We start from the raw sequence: 21,158 nt of genomic DNA on the forward strand, positions 1-21,158 counted from the left end.
TTTTTTTTTTCTCTTTTTGGTCTGGTGTTTGAATGGTTTCTGCCTTGAACATGTATTACTTAAGTGAATAAAAATAAATATAATTAGATTTTGATTGGCATAGTCACAATAATTATTTTTCTTTTTTTAGAAATAAAGATGCTCAAATTCCAGTTTTCCAAAATTTGATAAAATTCATGAATATTGACTAGCTACAGTTGTTTTTCGATTTCTGCTTTTATAAATTTTTCTACTATTATTTTTGCTCTCATAAAGGATGTTCACGTATTTGCTTTGGAATACAAAGTGGGCAATGGACAGCGTATTTACCTGGTAACAACCTATGCTCAACTTTGGTTTTATTATAAATCCCGGTAAGTCTGTCAAGGACAACATGTTAAAGTTACATTTCCTTCATCTAGTAATGTTGGTGAAATTAATGCTGGCTTAATTAACTGTTGTGAATCTCCATCCCACATTTGATTACTCCTTTATCCGTAAAATTGAACCCTGGAGCTTCCGTGTCCTAGCAGCACTAAATGATCTTACCAGGTGCTGGGAGAAAAGTCAGGGGCAATCGTGGGTGTGTTGTGAGTTCTTGTGCATGTGATGACACAATTCCCCCATCACTTTTTGTTCAAATTACAAACTTTTTCTTCCATAGGATGCCATCTGGATTTCACTTAGCCCAAGTCATCATTCATTTACCGAGGCAGTATCTATTTTTATTAACCTGTGTTAAAGTCCTATCTCTTGACCCACATGTGAGAACTGAAAGCTTTTGAAGTCAGGTGATTCAGAATATGTTTCTAGCCAGTTTTTCAAATACTGTTTTCCTAAAGAAAATACAAAACTTAAGAATTCTCATAAAAAGCTTATCCAATCCCAAGAATACATGTGATCCTGGGATTCCAGTTCGAGAAAGAGAGTTCTTTTTCTCAGACAAGATTTGTTCTGTCATGACACAAGAGTAAAGAAGGATCATACAATGTCAAAATTATCTGTGAATAAATAACAGCATGAGGTTGGCCATATTTTCAAGGCAAATAATGTGACCAAATATGATTGTTACATCTTCTTTGACAGAAGCTCTTAATATTATGATGATCCTTAAACCCACAGGGGAGCAATTGTTCATTTTGTCATGTCTTCATTATGCCATAGTTGTCATTAAATCACAGTTAGTCCAGTATCTTGAGATACAGGATCAACTACCATGATTCAAAAGGTATAAGACAGAAACCTAACAATCTTGAACTATTTAATTCAGGAAAAATCTCTTACACTGCTATGAAGTCATTCCTGAAAATGCTGTGTGCAAGCTTTATTTTGATTTGGAATTTAACAAACTTGCCAATCCAGAAGCTGATGGAAAAAAGATGGTTGCATTACTCATTGAGGTAAATTACAAACTCAGGTTTTTCTCCTTATATCTGTATATCTTTTCATTCACGTATTCATTAATTAAGTGGATGCAGCCTGTTTAATATTTGGGTTTTGTGTTTCACCTCCTTTTCCTTTTCCTCTTGAATTTTCATTTCTTAATATGACTTCTCTGAGTAAATTTCTAAAATGGTCAGAGATTCAATTTAGGTCCATATATATTGTAATATTAGTATATCTATTAAAAATAGACTTGAGAGGGGCACCTGGGTGGCATAGTTGGTTAAGCAACTGCCTTCAGCTCAGGTCATGATCCTGGAGTCCCGGCATCGAGTCCCACATCAGGCTCCCTGTTCTGTGGGGCGTCTGCTTCTCCCTCTGACCTCTCCCCTCACATGCTCTCTCTCTCTCAATCTCTCTTTCAAATAAAATCTTTAAGAAAGGGGTATCTGGGTGGCTCAGTGGGTTAAGCCTCTGCCTTCAACGCAGGTCGTGATCCCAGAGTCCTGGGATCGAACCCCGAGTTGGGCTCTCTGCTCAGCAGGGAGCCTGCTTCCTCCTCGCTCTCTGCCTGCCTCTCTGCCTTCTTATGATCTCTCTCTGTCAAATAAATACATAAAATCTTTAAAAAAAAAACAAAAACAAAAGAAAAAAAAAAGAAAGTCCTAGCAAAGAGGGGCACCTGGGGGCTCAGTCAGTTAAGCATCTGCCTTCAGCTTGGGTCATGATCCCAGGGTCCTGAGATCCAGCCCCGCATCAGGCTCCCTGCTCAGAGGAAACCTGTTCTCCCTCTCCCACTCCTCTGCTTGTGTTTCCTCTCTCACTGTGTCTCTCTCTGTCAAATAAATAATTAAAATATTTTTTTTAAAAATCTTTAAGAAAAAAAAAACACTTGAGAAAGGTGGCAGTTCAGAAACTTTGTTTTTAAATTATATATTATCTCTATTGCAAGTAGCTGACTGATAAAAGGGAAAGTAATTTTTACTGTAAAAATTGGTTACTGAGCTGAATTTTCAAGAATTAAAAATTATGTCCTAATTTTTGTGCTGGGAGGAATTTTGGAAATTATTCTGTCTTACACCATCATAAAGGAGAAGTCTAAGGTCTAGAAAAACTTAAAACTCCTAGGTCCTATAATATTGGTAAAACATGATCTAGAAGTACAGTTATTGTTGTTTTTAACAAAAAGAAAATACTGTCATTCCAGTATGTATTTTTGGTTTAGCGGTGTCAACTGGGAAGTTACTAACAAAAGGAGTAATATGGGCTAGCTCAACAGAAGTCTATTAATGTTTTCTTATAAGATCTTTTTTAAGATTTTATTATATTAAGTGTTATTAAACTTATATTGGCTATTATTTGGGCTCAAAGTAGTATTAACATTTATTGATTAGTTTATTTTCTTTCTTTTTTAAAAACTTATTAAAGTTTTTCTTTTATTTTATTTTTTATTTTGAGAGAGAAAATGAGCGAGCCAGGGGAGGGGCAGAGGGAGAGAGAGAATCCCAAGTTAACTCCACGCTGAGCACAGAGCCAGATGTGGGGCTCGATCCCATGACTCTGACATCACGACCTGGGCTGAAATCAAAAGTTGGATGTCTAACTGACTGAGCCTCCCAGGCACCCCTTAATTTTTGTTTTTCTTTTTCTTTTTAGAGAGATAGTGTATGCACATGTGAGTTGGGGGAGGGACAGAGGGAGAGGGAGAGAGAGAATCCCTGGGATCATGACCTGAGCCAAAATCAAGAGTCGGACGCCCAAATGACTGAGCCACTGAGGCGCTCCTTAATTTTTTTCTCTTAGATGTTAACTATAGATGACACATTTTATAACTTTAAGAATATATCTTAAAATGTTTTTGATAAAGAGTATCTGCTGATTATGTTGAATCACTCTTTTTTAAATTTTAAATTTTTTGAAAAATGTATGCAAATACATAAAAAAAAGTCATGTAATATTAGCTTTTTCTTGGCTTCCCCCCTCCTTTACTTAGGTTTATTTATTTACTATGAAGTATAGTTGACATTTAATATTTTATTAGTTTCAGGGCTATAACATAGTAATTTAACACTTAATATACATTATGTAAGATTCATCATGTTAAGTCTAGTTTCCTTTTGCTACCATATAAGCTAATTATAATATTAATGACTATAATGCTTACATTGTTTTGCATACATCCCTGTAACTTATGTATTTTATAACCACAAGTTTGTATCTCTTAATCTGCTTCACCTATTTTGCCCATACTCCTACTTCTTCCCCTCTGGCATTTGCATTTTGTTCTCTGGATTTTTGAGTCTGTTTTGGTTTATTTTGTTGTTTAGATTATGCAGGTAAGTAAAACCATGTGGCATTTGAGTTTCCCTGTTTGACTTATTTCACTTAGCATAATACCGGTGCTGGCAAGTGACAAAATGTTACTCTTTTTCATGGCTGAGTAATTTTAGTGTGTGTATATATACCACATCTTCTTTTTCCATTCATTTGTCAGTGGACACAGGTGTCTTCCATATCTTGGCTATTGGAAATAATGCTGCAATAAACCTAGGAATGCATGTGTCTGTTTGAATTACTGCTGTTTTATTCTTTGGGTAAATCCCCGGAAATAGAATTGTTGGACCATTTGGTACTTCTGTTTTTCACTTTTTGAGAAATCTCCAGACTGTTTTCCATAGAGGCTACACAACTCGCATTCCCACCAACAGCGCACAAGGATTCCCCTTTCTCTACATCCTTGCCAACATTTGTTACTTCTTGTCTTTTTGATATTCACCATTCTGGCTTGTGTGAGGTAATACCTCGTCGTGGTTTTCACTTGCATTTCCGTGATGACCAGTGATGTTAAGCATTTCTTCATGTGTCTGTTGGTCATCTGTATGTCTTCTTTGGGAAAAGGTCTATTCAAGTTTTCTGCATATTTTAAAAATCAGATTTTTTTGTTGTTGTTGTTGAATTTTAGGAGTTCTTTATATATTTTGGATATTAATCCCAACCCCTTATCAGATAAATCTTTTGTAAATATCTTCTCCCACTCAGTAGATTGTCTTTTTGTTTTGTTGATGGTTTTCTTCACTGTGCAAAAGCTTTTAGTTTGATACAGTCCCAGTTGTTTATTTTTGCTTTTGTTACACTTTACTGAGGAGACAGATCCAAAAAATAATGCTGAGACAAATGTGCAAGAGATTATTGTCTTTATTGTCTTCAAGGAGTTTCATGGTTTCAGGTCTTCAGTTTAGGTCTTTAATCCATTTTGAGTTTATTTTTGTACGTGATGTAAGAAAGTGAATTGTTTTTCATGTAGCGGTTCAGTTTTCCCAGCACTATTCATTGAAGACATTGTCTTTTATCCATTGTATATTCTTTCCTTCTTGGTCATAGAATAACTGACCATTTAACTGTGGGTTTATTTCTGGGCTCTCTATTCTATTTCCTTGATTTATATGTGTACTTTTGAGTCAGTACTTACTGTTTTGATTACTGTAGCTTTGTAGTATAGTTTGAAATCTGGAAGTGTGATACCTCCAGCTCTGTTCTTTTTTCTTGAGATTGCTTTATCTAGTTGTGGTCTTTTGTAGCAATGTCTACACAACTAGGCTTACCTGCTGGGTATAGCAGTGTGTGTGCCCCTATGAGCAGGGGGAGGAGCAGAAGGAGAGGGAATCTTAGGCAAAGCTGAGTGCTCTTTCCCATGACCCTGAAATCATGAGCTGAGCTGAACCAAGAGTGGGACACTTAATTAACTGTATCACCCAGCTGCCCCAAGATTATTTTAGGTAATATAATCTTCATATATATTTACATGGAGATTAATTTCATTTATTGGTTACTTTGTATAACAAGTGTATAATCCAGTAAGTACTTTTCCTTTTGAGTCCCCCTGTGAAGAGGCATAAATTAGATTAACTCTTAACAGATGGTTAAGAAGTAACTGACTAATAATAGCTAGTGATAATATATAATAGCTAGTGGTAACATATCATCCTTTGAGGCAATGACAACTGATGAAATTTAATAAGCCCCTCTGCCAAATGGAATGGACTCTGATGCTAGTGCATTTATAGAACTCTACTGACAGGTAACATTGCTCAAATAATCATATTTCTAACTTGTGGATCATATAGTTTTAATATTTAAATGTCTAACTTTTTTTTTTTTTAAGATTTTATTTATCTTTTTGACAGAGAGAGATCACAAGTAGGCAGAGAGGCAGGCAGAGAGAGAGGGAGGGAGGAAGCCGGCTCCCTGCTGAGCAGAGAACCTAATGCGGGGCTCGATCCCAGGACCTGATCATGACCTGAGCCAAAGGCAGAGGCTTAACCCACTGAGCCACCCAGGCTCAGTCCTACATTTTTATTTAAAGTTTAACTTGGGAAAGTTGACTTAGAGGATTAGGATTACTTTTTGTTTGTTTGTTTAACCTAGGCAGTCAGTACATTTATTCTGTATAGCTCCAGAATATAAAACCAGACTTTATTCCTCGATCACAAATGTTTCAGCCTCTAGTAAGTGTCAGTGTGTTTAGGCACTTGGAAGACCACGGGTTAGTCCACAGAGACCTAGCTTCTGCCTTCATAGAATTCATAGTCTCATGGGAATAACAAATTAGGATAACTTTAGTTACCATAATTTAAAAAGGGGGCTTATGGGGCGCTTGGGTGGTTCAGTGGGTTAAAGCCTCTGCCTTCAGCTCAGGTCATGATCCCAGGGTTCTGGGATCAAGCTCCACATCATGCTCTCTGCTCAGCGGGGAGCCTCCTTCCTCCTCTCTCTCTGCCGGTCTCTCTGCCTACTTGTGATCTCTGTCAAATAAATAAATAAAATCTTAAAAAAAACAAAACAAAACAGGACTTAAACAAGATAGAGCTTAATTTCTCCCTCATGTAGTATCTGGATAAGGCTCCGTTACACCAGAGACCAGGCTTGTTGCTTTGCTGTTTCCTGAGATGTTGCCTTTATGTACTCTGTCCAAGTGGCTCATGACCACAATGTCTGCTTTCCTGTCAGTGGAAGATGGTGACTTCCCCCATATCACCGGGCATGCCTCTCCCCCGTAAGAGTTTAACTTGGAAATCACCTGCTTTCCTTCTGTTCATATCCCATTGGCCTGAACTTGGTCGCGTGGCCACACCTTACTGCCAGGGAGTCTGGGAAGTGCAGTCTTTATGCTGGGTGGCCTTGTGTCCAGGTAGACGGCATTCTGTCTCCACAGAAGCAGTAAAGAATGGATGGTGAGGGGTGGCCTTTGTAATGGAGTGAACACCCAAGTCAAAATAATCACACAAATTCACATAAAACTGTAGCCCTGTAAGAACTATAATTGGGACAGAGTGTGAAGGGGGAATGGATGTAGAGAGGGAAATTGAGGAGGCTTCTGAGAAAGTGAGAATTTATTGACAACTACAGAGAGCGTGGGAGGGGTTTTTATGATGATACAAAGATAACATGAATAAGTATAAGTTCGGTATAAGTGCTTGGCAGTTTATAAGCCTTTTGCTCATTTCAAGATAACCATGTACGGTAGTTCTTAGTAACTTCATTATGCAAGTGGGAAAACAGGTTTCAGAAGTGACTTGTTTTGTGGCTGCACAGCTAATGCTTTTAAGCAGAGACGTATACCAAGCAATGTGCTAACTTTTTACACTCATCTAGTCTTTTACTCCTTAAATCCCAGAAGTTAGGTCAGATTATAATCCCATTTTGCGGTCAAGGAATGTAAGGTTTGGACTTGACCAAAGTCACACAGAGCTGGTAAGTGGCAAAGCCAGTAATCAAACCTAGATCTTTCTGATACCAAATCTATGCTCTTACCCCTGGGCTTGCTGCCTTCTTATACTGCATAACTGCCTTCAGTGTCAGTAGCACCTCGCCCCAGAGGGCTGAATTTTTGGAGGTAGATTTTGGCTCAGTATGTCTGAGGAAACTTCCAAAAACTAAAACTATGAAAAATGGAATTAGTGACTTTTTAACTCGTAGATGATATTTGAAGAGATGATGCTTAAAAATAAATATATTTACTATGCTTAAAAAGGAATATATTTATTGTGATTTTGGAAGAGATTAATATATAAGATAAATTGTTTGAATTTTAGGACGTCTTTACTCCTGAGAGTCTATGACTCTCAGAACATGTGGGATAATTTAAATGTGATGTATATTTCTGTGTATCAGTAATTTGGTGAAATTGCTACATTGTAAATATTCAGATAATAAAATTAAAAAATGAGGGGCACCTGGGTGGCTCAGTGGGTTGAAGCCTCTACCTTCGGCTCAGGTCATGATCTCGGTGTCGTGGGTTTGAGCCCCACATTGGGCTCTCTGCTCAGCAGGAAGTCTGCTTCCCTCTCTCTCTCTGCCTGCCTCTCTGCCTACTTGTGATCTCTGTCTGTCAAATAAATAAATAAAATTTTTAAAAAAAAATAAAAATAAATAAATAAATAATGAGTTAGAGTTGTACCAAGATATTTGAATTTCCTCATGGAAAAATTTTTAAACCATTTAAAATACTAATTACTTACATTTTACCTGTGTCTTTAGCATGTTTGTAAAGCACTTCAAGAGCTATACAGAGTTAATTGTTCACCCAAAGATGTTTTCAACTTGGATTCCAGCACTGATGAAAAATTTAGCCGTCATCTAATATTTCAGCTTCGTGATGTGGCATTTAAAGATAACATTCATGTTGGTAAGTGTACTGTTTTTTAAAAAGTCATGGAATTCTGTTAAAATCCTCATATTTTCCTTTTCCTCTTAAGGTTTTGTAAGTATTTGTCAGGTTTTGTGTTTGTTGCCCTATCCTAAGTAATGAAATGTGATTTTGCACATCGTCAGGATTTGCCTTTAGTTCTAGACCTACCTTCCTCTTCTAGACACATTTTAGACTTGTTAACCTCCTCAGGATGCCCTTGGCATTATTGCCAACAGCTAGAGATTGTGAGATGGTCACGCATTGCATGGTACGGGTTTCTGCTCTAACTGGACACATTGCAGAGGTTGTCTGGGTAATGCACGAGAGGCCCAGTTCAGATCTTATCTGTGGTGCATCAGAGCCGTGTTTCTGTCCTTCGCTTCAGCCTTGCCTTAGCCTTAGCTTTTAGGCTGTGAGGACTGGGGCTTGGGCTCCAAACCACACCTGGAGAGGCTTTTTTATTGTTTATTACTCCAGACTGAACCTCAGGATTGGGAAAATGTCCACATATATAAGTCCAAGAGTCTTTGTCTGGTACTGGACATGGAGAGATGCAGGCCCCGGTGTGGAAATGGAGTCCGTCTGAGGGGGAACAAGTAGGCAGAATGGGAAACACTGAAAATCAAGGTCTCAATAGAAGCCCCAATCCCGATTATTGATCGGAGCAGCAGTAGAGCGAGTATTTCTAGCTCTGAATGGCAGATACCTAACCAAAGTGCAGGTGATAGGTAATGCATTTCAGAACTACAGTTGTGTGATAGTTTCGCGGGTACCTAGGGAAAAAGGCATGAACATAGTCACTAAAGGACTAGCATAGAAGTCAGGAACCTAATTGCTAAATTAAACTAATGCTAGGTCACAGTGACCTAGTTCGCTATGTATGAGGGGCTCCTATTCTCTCCCTATTTTGTGTTGCATCATTGGACATTCCTTCCGTCTTTCATCCCTTAGATATTGATAATTGTAGAATCTCTTCTTGTCCCTCTGTTCCCTCTCCCCATAACCTTGATTATCATCCGCTCTCAAGTCAACACATAGATGGTCATCAGAGCCATAAATCTTCACCTTCAGCCAAGATTGTCCGCGGTGCTGGACCCATACAGCCAACTGCCTATTAAACATTCCCACACAGACACTTCAAACGCAGCATTCCTAGACCACATGCCTCATTTGCTCCCTAACCTTGCCCTTTCTCCTGTGATATGTAAATCAGTGAGTAGTATCCATCATCTGCCCAACTGCCCGAGTGGAAATGCTGGTGTCCTCTCTGAGCTCTGTTTTCTCTCAGCCTCCTTATTCAGTCAGCTGGCTGGACAGATCTGATTGTGCCGCCGACGTGCCTCACAGCCTTCCGGGACTGCTCGTCGCCTTCGGGAAAATGTCCAGATGTCTTAGTGTGCGCAGAGGCCCGCCGTGCGCTAGCCTCCTCTCACACCACCTGACCCTCGTAGTGTAAACCCTGCCAGTGTTTTGTTTGGTTGTAATGCGACTGCCTGACTTAAGCTTCGATTGCTGAGGCATCTATTCCAAGACTGCTGTCTCAGTAAACGTGGGCTGCCACACCCCACCCACTGAGGCTCTTCAGATTCAGAAATCTTTTTTTTTTTTTTAATTTATATTTTTAAAGATTTTAGTATTTATTTGATAGACACAGATCCCAAGTAGTCAGAGAGGCAGGCAGAGACAGAGGAGGAAGCAGGATCCCCGCTGAGCAGAGGCTCAGCTGATGCGGGGCTTGATCCCAGGACCCCGAGACCATGACCTAAGTTGAAGGCACAGGCTTTAACCCACTGAGCCACCCAGGCACCCCGGATTCAGAAATCTTGATTGAGTTCAGTAACTCACGTTTTGGGCATCTTGTTTTCTCTTCCTTGGTTTAAATTCCTGCTTATGTTTTAAATTCACCAGTAAGACGCGAGCCCAGGCCCCCACCTGTGCTTGCGCTCCCTCCCTGAGAGCGTGCTGTGTGGCCCCAGGTAGGCGGTGTAATTTGCAGGTATTATAAGTAATAAACCTTTAGTTTTTCAGAATTTCCTGATGATTGTTACTGAAGGGCCTCTTGTAGTCATAAATGAGAGCCACAAGGGCCAGTCCTGGTACAAAATAGGTCTTCTTGCACCAGGGCCACATTTTCTATTGTCCGTGGGCCTTTGGACTTTTGGGTGCTGCTCTCTGAAAAGACATACCCCAGTTACCTGGTCTGTGAAGACTCAGTATGGAGATCATCAGATGAACAGCCATTTCTGTCACGTCCCTAAGACTCAGGGTGGTGGTTCATCTGGGTTGTAGCTAGCGCAGGACTTCCGGCATCCACGCATTCAGCACTTCGGAGGTAGTTTTTCTGTTGTCGTCGTTGTTTTGTATTCTTTACTTAAGTTCCACTTAATGTTTCTTTAGGGCAGGGACAGTTTCTTATTCACTTTTTATTTCCAGAGCTTAGCGCGTAATAATGTCTTTATCAATACTAGTGCCACAGCAATGAAACACAAGCAGGCATTTGGTAAGGATGTGGGGAGTGGAAGACTGCCAAGAAGGCTCTAGCTCCGAGATCCCCATGCCACAGTCTTAAGCAAGACACGTCTTTCATCCTGTTCACTCCTTGAGTCTGCTCTGCAGCTCCCAGCGGAAGGCTGAACATCGAGACTGGTTGCTAGGAAGGGCAGGGAATAGAGATTTGTCAGGTAATTAGCAGTCTCTGCTGCAGATGTCTTCTGAAAGCAGAAGACATTCAAGCTGGCTTGAAATCCGGTTTCTTTAGAGAAACAAAGTAAGAAAGGCTTTACTGGCAGAACAGCTTACACAGAAGTATGGAGATACAAGTTTCAGGCTCACCTGGGGTGGGGAGGCAGAGGGGGGCCGAAATTTCTTTCCTCCAGAATTACGGACTGCCGAGACCAGAGATGCAGAGATGATAAAATTAGGCTAAGATTTCCCCTTCAGTTCCCGTCCCCCCACGTATGTCTTGGTGACATTTGTAGCTCCCCTTGTCAGCCTGCCAGAAAGTAGAATTAGAGTAAGCATAAGCAATCAGAGAATGTTGGCCAAGTCTGTAAGTTTGCTCTGCCTGAAATACACTTTTGCCAGCCTGCCGTAGGATCTGGAATTCCTGGGATGAATACGTTCTTTTGAGTTATCCCCAGCAGTAAAACACCTGTCCCTGCCTTGATGAGGAGGGCGAGGGCAAGGGCCATAAGACTGGGGAAGACCTGGAAGCCTGTGCGGGACTGCCTTCATGCTGCTGATACTGTCACTGTTGTGTCCTGGCGACCTTCGCTCCCTGCCAGAGATCAGAGGGCCAGGGCTTGCCTGGCGAGGGCTCCCTTCCTGTGCATTCATTTCTCCCACTGCTCCCGTCAAATACATGTAATTTCCAGGAACATTAATGTTACCCATTTATGTTCGTATTGCTTTATTGTCCTGTGCTACATCATGATTTATTTTTACTCAGTATTTACCCTCAGTTCCCTCATTCCAGAGACAATCATGCCTGCATGTCATTGCAAGGATCAAATGCTCTGCTTTCATTTTGATGTATAGTGTTTTATGAACTACTGGGTTTGTTTCATTGAGCAGAGAATAATTTAGAGAAAGAGAATTTTGAATTTAAAGCATGTATAACCTGTGATTTAAAAGTTTAAGCTGTGGGCATCTGGATAGCTCAGTTGGTTAAGCGTCTGCCTTCAGCTCAGGTCATGATCTCAGGGTCCTGCGTTCGAGTCCCATGTGGGGCTCCCTGCTCAGTGGGGAGCCTGCTTCTCCCTCTCCGTCTTGTGCTCTCTCACTCTCTGTCAAATAAATAAATAAAATCTTAAAAAAAAAAAAAAAGTGTAAACTGGCAAATAAAGTGACAAACCCTGACAATAGCAGTTTTAGAAATTAAAATTAAGTTTCTCTTACCACACCGCATTTCTCCAGTATTGTTATATATGAAGCAACTTAACCAAATTCTCACTTGAATTTGTGGTATAAATAGTACATGAGAGTTCCACAAGTTCTGGATTGTCGTACCATCTTTTCTTGGTAAAGGTAGGCCCGCTAGTCGTTAGAGCTCTTTGAGTAAGTGCTGAAATGCCGTACACATATTTAATTGCTTTCAGTCTGGGCTTCATTTACGGGGCCACAGCCCATCTCATGGCCAATGAGAAGGAAAAGGAGGAGGAACAGTAGTTGTGGAAGTGATGGCTGGGAATGTCGGGGTTCCCAGGACATATTCTGGCAGGAAAAGGAGAGAGAGGCAGCTCTGAGAAATCTGACAGCCTGACTCAAGGAGATGATGGTGGTGTTTGTGTGCGTTATCTTGGCAGCACTGTTGATGCATATACACCTTTCATTCTTTAACCCATTAATTGTCAAGACACGTCTACTCAATTTGTATTAATAAAAGTGGTGCTCTTGGGGCACCCCGGGGGGTGGCTCAGTTGTTATGCGTCTGCCTTCAACTCAGATCATGATCCCAGGGTGCTGGGATAAAGCCCTGAGGCGCTGGGCTCCCTGCTCAGGGAGGAGTCTGCTTCTCCCTCTCCCTTGACCCCACCACCGCTTGTGCTTTCTCTCTCTTGCTCTGTTCTCTCTCTCTCTCCAATAAATAAATCAAATCTTTAAAAATAAAAATAAAATCAAAGTGATGCTCTCTTGGTGACAGTATGTTAGGCCCAGGTTCATGGTAGTAACAGTGACACATCTCCTCAAACCAACCTTCCTAAGATGATCTATTTACTTATTTTTAACTTCTACACTGGAATAAAAACATTTATTTTAAAATAATAGTAATTAGAGAATCTTGCAGGTCAGGTCACCGGACAGTTTTTAAATTTTTATTTAAATTCTAGTTGGTTACCATATAGTGTACCACTGGTTTCAGGGGGTAGATTAGTGATTCATCACTCATATAGAATACCCAGTGTCGTCACATCTAGTCCCCTCCTTCTCTTTAACACCCACCACCCGTTTAGCCCAGCCCCCACCCACCTCCCTCCGTCAACTCATAGTTTGCTCTCTATCTTTAAGAGTCTCTTGTGGTTTGGTTTCCTTCTAGTCTCTCTCTCTCTCTCTCTCTTTTTTAATCCCTTCCCATATGTTCATCTGTTTTGTTTTGTAAATTCCACATATGAGTCAAATCATATGGTATTTGTCTTTCTCTGATTGACTTATTTCGCCTAGCACAATATACTCTAGCTCTATCCAAGTCATTGCAAATGGCAAGATTTCATTCTTTATACTGGCTGAGTAGTATTCCAGCGTGCGCACATGTGTGTGTGTGTGTGTACGCGCGCGTGTGTACATGCCACATCTTTATCCATTCATCAGACAGTGGACACTGCCTCTTTCCATAGTTGTGGGCTCTTTCCATAGTTTGCCTATTGTTGATAATGCTGCTATAAACACTGGGGTACACATGCCCCTTTGAATCTGTATTTTTGTACCCAACTTCCTAGTACAGTTGCTGGGTCAATAGGATAGTTCTATTTTTAACTTGAGAAACCTCCATACTATTTTCCCCAGTGACCACACCAGTTTGCATTCCCACCATCAGTGTAAGAGGGTTCCCTTCTCTCCACATCCTCACCAGCATCTTTCCTTTCCTTATTAGTTTTAGCCATTCCGAATGGTGTGAGGTGGTATCTCCCTGTAGTTTTGACTTGTATTTCCCTCATGCTGACTCATGTGGAGCATCTTTTCATAGATCTTTTAGCCCTCTGGATATCTTCTTTGCCAAAATGTCTATTCATGTCTGCTACCCATTTTTTTTTTTTAAGATTTTATTTATTTATTTGACAGACAGAGATCACAAGTAGGCAGAGAGGCAGACAGGGAGAGGAGGAAGCAGGCTCCCCGCTGAGCAGAGAGCCCGATGCGGGGCTCGGTCCTAGAACCCTGGGATCATGACCTGAGCTGAAGGCAGAGGCTTTAACCCACTGAGCCACCCAGGTGTCCCTGCTACCCATGTTTTAAGTGGATTATTTCTTTTTGTTTTTTAAAGAGTTATTTATTGTTTTGAGAGAGAATGAGAGAGAGAGATCAGGGGGAGGAGCAGAGGGAGAGAATCCTCAAGCAGACTCCCCAATGAGCCCAGAGCCCAACATGGGACTCAGTCGCAGAACTCTGAGATCATGACCTGAGTCAAAACCAAGAACTATGGGCGCCTGGGTGGCTCAGTGGGTTAAGCCGCTGCCTTCGGCTCAGGTCATGATCTCAGGATCCTGGGATCGAGTCCCGCATCTGGCTCTCTGCTCAGCAGGGAGCCTGCTTCCTCCTCTCTCTCTCTGCCTGCCTCTCTGCCTACTTGTAACCTCTCTCTGTCAAATAAATAAAAATCTTTAAAAAAAAAAAAAAACAAGAACTAGATACTCAACCAACTGAGCCATCCAGGTGCCCCTGGATTATTTGTTTTATGGGTATTTGAGTTTGATAAGTTCTTTATAGACTTTGGATACTAACCCTTTATCAGATAGGTCTTTTGCAGATATCTTCTCCCATTCCATAGGTTGCCTTTAGTTTTGCTGATTGCTTCCTTCACTGTGCAGAAACATTTTCGTTTTTGTCTCCTTGCCTCCTGCAACATGTCTAGTAAGAATGTGCTACAGCTGAGGTCGCAGAGGTTGCTGCCTGTGTTTTCCTCGAGGATGGTTTCCTTCCTCACAATTAGGTCCTTCCTTCATTTATGAACTTAACTTTTGTGTATGGCATATGGAAGTGGTCCAGTTTCATTCCTTTGCATGTTGTTGTCCAGTTTTCCCAGCACAATTTGTAGAGGAGACCATCTTTTTTCCATTGGATAATCTTTCCTGCTTTGTCAAAGATGAGTGGACCATATAGCTGTGGGCCCATTTCTGGGTTTTCCGTTCTGTTCCATTAATCTGCGTGTCTGTTTTGTGCCAGGACCATACTGTCTTGATGATTTCAGCATTGTAATAGAGCTGGAAGTCTGGAATCATGAAGCCCCCACCTTTAGTTTTCTTTTTCAGGATCACTTTGGCTATTCGGGGTCTTATATGGTTCCATGCAAATTTTAGGATTATTTGTTCTAGCTCTGTGAAAGATGCTAGTGTTATTTTGATAGGGATTGCATCAAATGTGCAGATTGCTTTGGGTAGTACAGACATTTTAATGATGTTTGTCCTTCCAATCCAGGAACATGGAATGTTTTTCAACTTCTTTGTGTCCTCTTTAATTTCCTTCATAAGTATTCCCTAGATTTCAAAATGCAGATTTTTACCTCTTTAGTTAGGTTTATTCCTAGGTATCTTACTGTCTTTGATGGAATTGTAAATGGGTGGATTCCTTAATTTCTGTTTCTGCTGCTTATTCATTGGTGTATAGAAATACAACAGATTTTTGTACATTGATTTTATATCCTATGACTTTGCTGAATTCATGTCTTAGTTCTAGCAGTGTTTTGGTGGAATCTTTTTTTTTTTTTTTTTTTAAGTAGGCTCCATGCCCAGTGTGGAGCCCAGTGTGGGGCTTGAACTCTCAACTCTGAGACCAAGACCTGAGCTGAGATTAGGAGTTGGGACACTTAACTGAGTGAGCCACCTAGGGGCCCCTGGTGGCACGTCTTTTATGATATTTATTATAAGTGACACCAAGTGACCCTGTCAGTGGGAATTGAAAAAGTAAAAGATTACCCAAGAGGAAGGAAGTAACAGCGGAAGTATGTTACAGTTTGTAATAACAACTCAGTTTTAAAACCAGAAATCAAAAAAAGAAGCCTTGCTGTATAAAATTGTCATGTGTAGATTTGTGCCTAGATTTTGAGTTACAGTTTGTAGAAAAGAATTAGGTTAATCATAGTATATTTTTTTTTTCTAGGTAATTTTGTGAGAAAAATTTTGCAGCCTGCTTTTCATTTAATTGGCAGGGAAGATGACGCTAGTACTTCAGAGACCACGGGCCATGAATTTTCCCGTTTTCCTGAAACGCCAATTAAACAAGGAATCTCCTGTAGCAAAATGTCCTCAGATACAGACAGAGGAGAGAGCTGGGCCTGGAATTCAAAGGAACGGGAGAGCCCGGGCTCAGCTAAGCTGAGAGGTCCTGACCTATCATTTTTAGTTGTGAAGAATAACGTAGGAGAAAAGCATCTTTTCGTAGACCTCGGTAAGTGAGATTGCCAGCTCTCTGCTGGACTGTCCTTGTGTACCTCCCCGAGCGAGCGACCCATCAGTGCCCATCCGTCACTTTGCTGAGGATGCTTGCTGCCACCACTGCTCCATACAGCGACCATGGAATCACTAGCAGAATGTAGCCTGGTTGGGTAACACATAGGCCACTCGGGGCCCCTCATTCAACTGGCTCCATTCTGGTCAACTAAACCTCATTCTTTAAGAATTTTTAAGTAGGCTTCACGCCCAGTGCTGGGCCCAGTGCAGGGCTTGAACTCACGACTCTTGAGATCAAGACCTAAGCTGCAGTCAAGAGTCGGACGCCCAACTGACAGAGCCATGCAGGCGCCCCTAAACTTCATTTTTATACTGTGGCTCTAGCTTGTGGTTTGAAAGCCGTTAAGAGCACATTTTGCCACTGAGGGTTGGAGCAGCTGAGAGGGTGTCAGAGTCTAGAGGCTGGAGAAAGCTAGGTTTAACCTACAGGCAGGGTACTCCAGCCAGCCAGGCCAAGGGTAGGGAAGCGTTCCTGCTGCACTCTACCTTCCTGGCTAGCTGCCCTGACAACCAGGTGCCAGAATTTGGAAATACAGTCAGATCCACGGAGTGCAGTGGTCTGGGTGTATACCAGCATGGGTTACGAATAGAGGAGCATTCTTCCAAATGACCAGTTTTGTTCTTTCTCTAAGGGGAATAGCCTCTCGAGGTTGTGTGAGTATGCAGTAAACTAGGCAGAAGGCCTGATGGGAAGTGATTCAGGGGAAGCAAAATAGCTGATCTCTGTGCTCTGATTCGACCCCAGTATTGAAGACCCGAAATTCATGATGGTTAGCCTTAAAAGTTAGTTTACTGGGGCACCTGGGTGGCTCAGTGGATTAAGCCTCTGCCTTTGGCTCAGGTCATGATCTCAGGCTTCTGGGATCAAGCCCTGCATGAGGCTCTCTGCTTGGCAGGGAGCTTGCTTCCCCTCCTCTCTCTGCCTGCTGCTCTGCCTCCTGTGATCTCTCTCCCTCTGTCGAATAAATAAATAAAATCTTAAAAAAAAAAAAAAAAAGTTTACCACACCAGCAAGGAAATTTCCATGATATGCTTGAAAGAAAGATTTCAAGAGTATACCCAGAATTATTTATACACCAAAAAGGACATTCCTTAAGGTGTCTTTTGAAAAGGACAGGGATTTAATAGTACATGCTGACATTTTTTTTTTAAGACTTTATTTTTTTGAAGTTATCTCGATCCCCAGCATGAGGCACAAACTCACAACCCCGAGATCAAAAGTCGCATGTTCTACTGACTGAGCCAGTCAGCCACCCCGAAAATTTTTTGAGGAAACTTTTTATTGAAGTACAACATTCAAACAGAAACGTGGCTAATATGTGAGTGTGCAGGTCAATGAATTATCACAAAATGAACATACCCTTGTCACCACGCCACCCTAGATGAGAAATAGAAATTACCAGGATCCCAGAACCTCCTCCCTGTGCCTTCTAGTGAGTCCTCTTCCTCCTCCCCACAGGTGACCGCTAATCCATTCTCTAACACTGTCTTTGCCTATTTCTGAACTTTATCTTTGGAATCCTATGTATTTGTAGCTTGCCTTTTTACTCTCTTAATGGTGTCTTTGGTGAATGAAAGTAACTTTAAATAGTAGTAGTCTGATTGTCCATTTTCCTCTTAGTGTTTCTTGTATCTTGTTAAATCTTTCATTATTCCCAAATTATGAAGATATTTTCCTATCTATCAGACTTCTATTTTTACCTTTTATATTTAGATCTACAGTCCACTTGGAGTGGATTTTTGCCTGTTCTTTGAAGAGGAGTTAAGATTCATTTTTTTCCCATATATATATATATATATATATATCCATTTGTCTCAACACTATTGAAATAACAGTCCTTTTCCTATAAGGACATCTTTGTCATAAGTCAGTTGTCTATATATGTTTTATCTTTTTCTGGATTATGTTCTATTCCATTGTTGTATTGATCTGTTTTTGTGCCATTACCGTTACTGTCTTAATACAGGTTTTTTTTAAGTCTTGATACTTTGATCTTTGAAATTTCTTGGCTGTTCTTGACCGCTTGTACTTCCATTTAAATTTTAGAATCAACTTGTCAGGTTACACACATACACACGTTGCTAGAATTTTGATTTAGTTTGCATTGAATCTAGAGATCAACTTGGGAAGAATTGACATTTTTATGATATTTAATGTTCTAGTTTGTGAACATGCTTTGTCATTCCATTAACATAGATGTTCTCTAATTTCTCTCAATGTTTTATAATTTTCTAAACAGAGAACTTACACATCTTTTGTTAGCTTTGTTTTTGAGGGTTTTTTTGTTTTGTTTGTTTGTTTGTTTTGTTTTTTGTTTTTTTTAGCTTAAACAACAAACATTCCTTTCTCACAGCTGTGGAGGATAGAATTGCAAGGTTAGGGTGCCAGCATGGGTGGGTTTTGGTGAAATCCCTGTCCTGGTTTACAGATCATGGTCTTCTCATTGTATGCTCACATAGTGGGGAGAGAACAATATTTGATTTTTTGATGCCTCCCTTTTGGGATTTTTGACACAAAAATACTCACTGCCTTGGAAGCTCTTTAATAGTCTCAACCTTTTTTTCCTAAATGATTTGCCAAACTTTCCTATTTACAACAGGAGGGGTACCCCCACATAATCTTGTCTCATTTTCTGTTTCTGCGTGTGGCGTCTTCCATACCAACTCAACTTTATCTTAAGTTATGTATTGCTTTTCTTTTGTTTACAGCTAATAGAAAATAATTATTTTTTTCATTTTTATTTTTGTTTATGTGAACATGAGTTTTTTTCCCACCATTTTTTTATTGAGGTATAATTGACATGCCACATTACATTAATTTCAGGTGGTCAACATAATGATCTGAATTTGTATATATTGCAAAATGATCAGCACAGCAACTCTGTACTTAGTTACAGAATATTTTTCTTCTGATGACAATTTCTAAGATAATACTCTTTTAGCAACTTTCAAATATGCAATACAGTGTCGTTAACTATATGTCATATGCTGTACATTACATCCCCATGACTTATCTATGTTATGACTGAAGTTTGTGTTTTTTGACTCCCTTTACCCATTGGCCCACCCCCACCTCCCCCCCTCAAGCAACCACCAGTCTGTTCCCTGTATTTATTGGCGTGGGTTGTTTTTTTCTTTAATTTTTAGATTCTTTGTATAAGTGATATGGTATTTGTCTTTCCCTGTCTTATTTCACTTAGCATAATGCCCTTAAGGTCCACCTATGTTGTCACAAATGGCGGGATTTCTCTCGCTCTTTTTTTTAATGGTTAAATGATATTCTATTTTGTGGAGATACATACATACTTTTTCTTGTTTGATTTTCTTTATTCATTCATCTGTCCACAAGACCGTTTGTTTCCATATCTTGGCTATTGTAAGTAATGCCGCAGTGAATATGGTGATGCATCTGTCTTTTTGAGTTAGTATTTTTATTTTATTCAGATAAATACCCAGAAATAGAATTGCTAGGTCATGCAGCAGTTCTATTTCTAATTTTTTGAGGACCCTCCATACTGTTTACCCCGGTGACTGCACCAATTTGCCTTCCTGCCAACAGTGCACAAGGGTTCCCTTTTCTCCACATCCTCATCAGCGATGTTATTTCTTGTCTTTTTGATATATCCACTCTGACAGGTGTGAAGTGAGATGTCATTGTGATTTTGATCTGTATTTCCCTGATGATTAGGAATATCGAACATCTCTTGGCCATCTGCATGTCTTCTACAGAGAAATGTCTATTCAGATCCTCTGCCAAATTTTTAAATCAGATTTTTTTTCCTGTTGAGTTGTATGAGTTCTTTATATATCTTGGCTATTAACATCTTATCAGATATATGATTTGCAAATGTTTTCTCCCAGTCAACGTGCAGCCTTTCCATTTTGTTGATGGTTTCTATTCTCTGCAGAAGCTTTTGACTTCAATGATGTCCTGCTTCTCTATTTTGCTTTCGTTGCCTCTGCTGTTGGTGTATTTAAAACACCCATCTCCAAGATCCAGGTCAAGGAGCTTATTGCCTGTTTTCTAAGAGTTTTATGGTTTCGGGTCTTTGAATCATTTCGAGTTAATTTTTGTATATGGTGTGAGAAAGTGGTGCAGTTTTATTCTTTGGCATGTGGCTTTCCAGTTTTCCTGACTCACTCTCCCGAAGAGACTGTTCTTTCCCTATTGTATATTCTTGGCTCCTTTGTTGCGGAGTAGTTGAACATATAGACTTGAATTATTCCTTTGCCATCTGTTCTGTTCTGTTGATCTGAGTCTGTTTACATTGCCAGTCCCGTACTGTTTCGATTGCCGTCGCACTGTGATGTAGTTTGAAATCAGGACCCGTGATGCCTCCAGCTTTGTCCTTCTTTGTTGGGATAGCTTCAGCCATTCTGGATCTTTTGTAGTTCGTATAAATTTTAGAATTCTTTGTTCTTTGGATGTTTTGCCACTGGGGTTTTGATGGGGGTTGCACTGCATCGTAGCTTGCCCTGGGTATTATGGACGTTTTAACAATATTTTTCCAGCCCATGAGGTTGGCCTGTCTTTCCATTTGTTTGTGTCATCTTCAGTTGCTTTCCTCAGTGTTTTGTGTAGTTTCCTGAATATATAGGTCTTTTACCTCCTTGGTTAAGTTTATTCATAAGTATGTTATTCTTTCCAGTGCTTTGTAATGGGACTTTTTAAAAATGGGGTTGTTTCTTAATTTCTTTTTCTAATGGCTTGTTACTGTAGAAAAATGCAACAGATTTCTGTGTTGTTGATTTTGTATCCTGCAACTTCACTGAATTCATTTATTCTGACAGTTTTTTGATGGACTCTTTGGGGTTTTCTACATAGAAATTTCTGTAGATAAACATCGGCAAATAGTGACAGTTTCACTTCTTCTTTCCATTTTGGATGCCTTTTGTTTCTTTTCTTCCCTACTTGCTTTGGCTAGGACATCCAGTGCCATGTTGGT

The 21,158-nt window shown here is 40.2% G+C and overlaps 1 protein-coding gene across 3 annotated transcripts in view; it reads left to right on the top strand.

Moving 5' to 3' along the window:
- Positions 1–21,158, top strand: part of PRIMPOL (primase and DNA directed polymerase) — a 52,601-nt gene that overhangs the window by 14,234 nt on the left and 17,209 nt on the right. For 2 of the 3 annotated variants that reach the window (XM_059384188.1, XM_059384189.1), the window contains exons 6-9: positions 256–353; positions 1,250–1,379; positions 7,900–8,047; positions 15,863–16,150. In XM_059384188.1, the coding sequence (XP_059240171.1) occupies positions 256–353; positions 1,250–1,379; positions 7,900–8,047; positions 15,863–16,150 (664 nt within the window). The remainder of the gene's footprint in view (positions 1–255; positions 354–1,249; positions 1,380–7,899; positions 8,048–15,862; positions 16,151–21,158) is intronic. The other variant, XM_059384191.1, reaches the window with a different exon arrangement.

The sequence above is a fragment of the Mustela nigripes genome, chromosome 18, assembly GCF_022355385.1.
Source record: "Mustela nigripes isolate SB6536 chromosome 18, MUSNIG.SB6536, whole genome shotgun sequence".
Lineage (NCBI taxonomy): Eukaryota > Metazoa > Chordata > Mammalia > Carnivora > Mustelidae > Mustela > Mustela nigripes.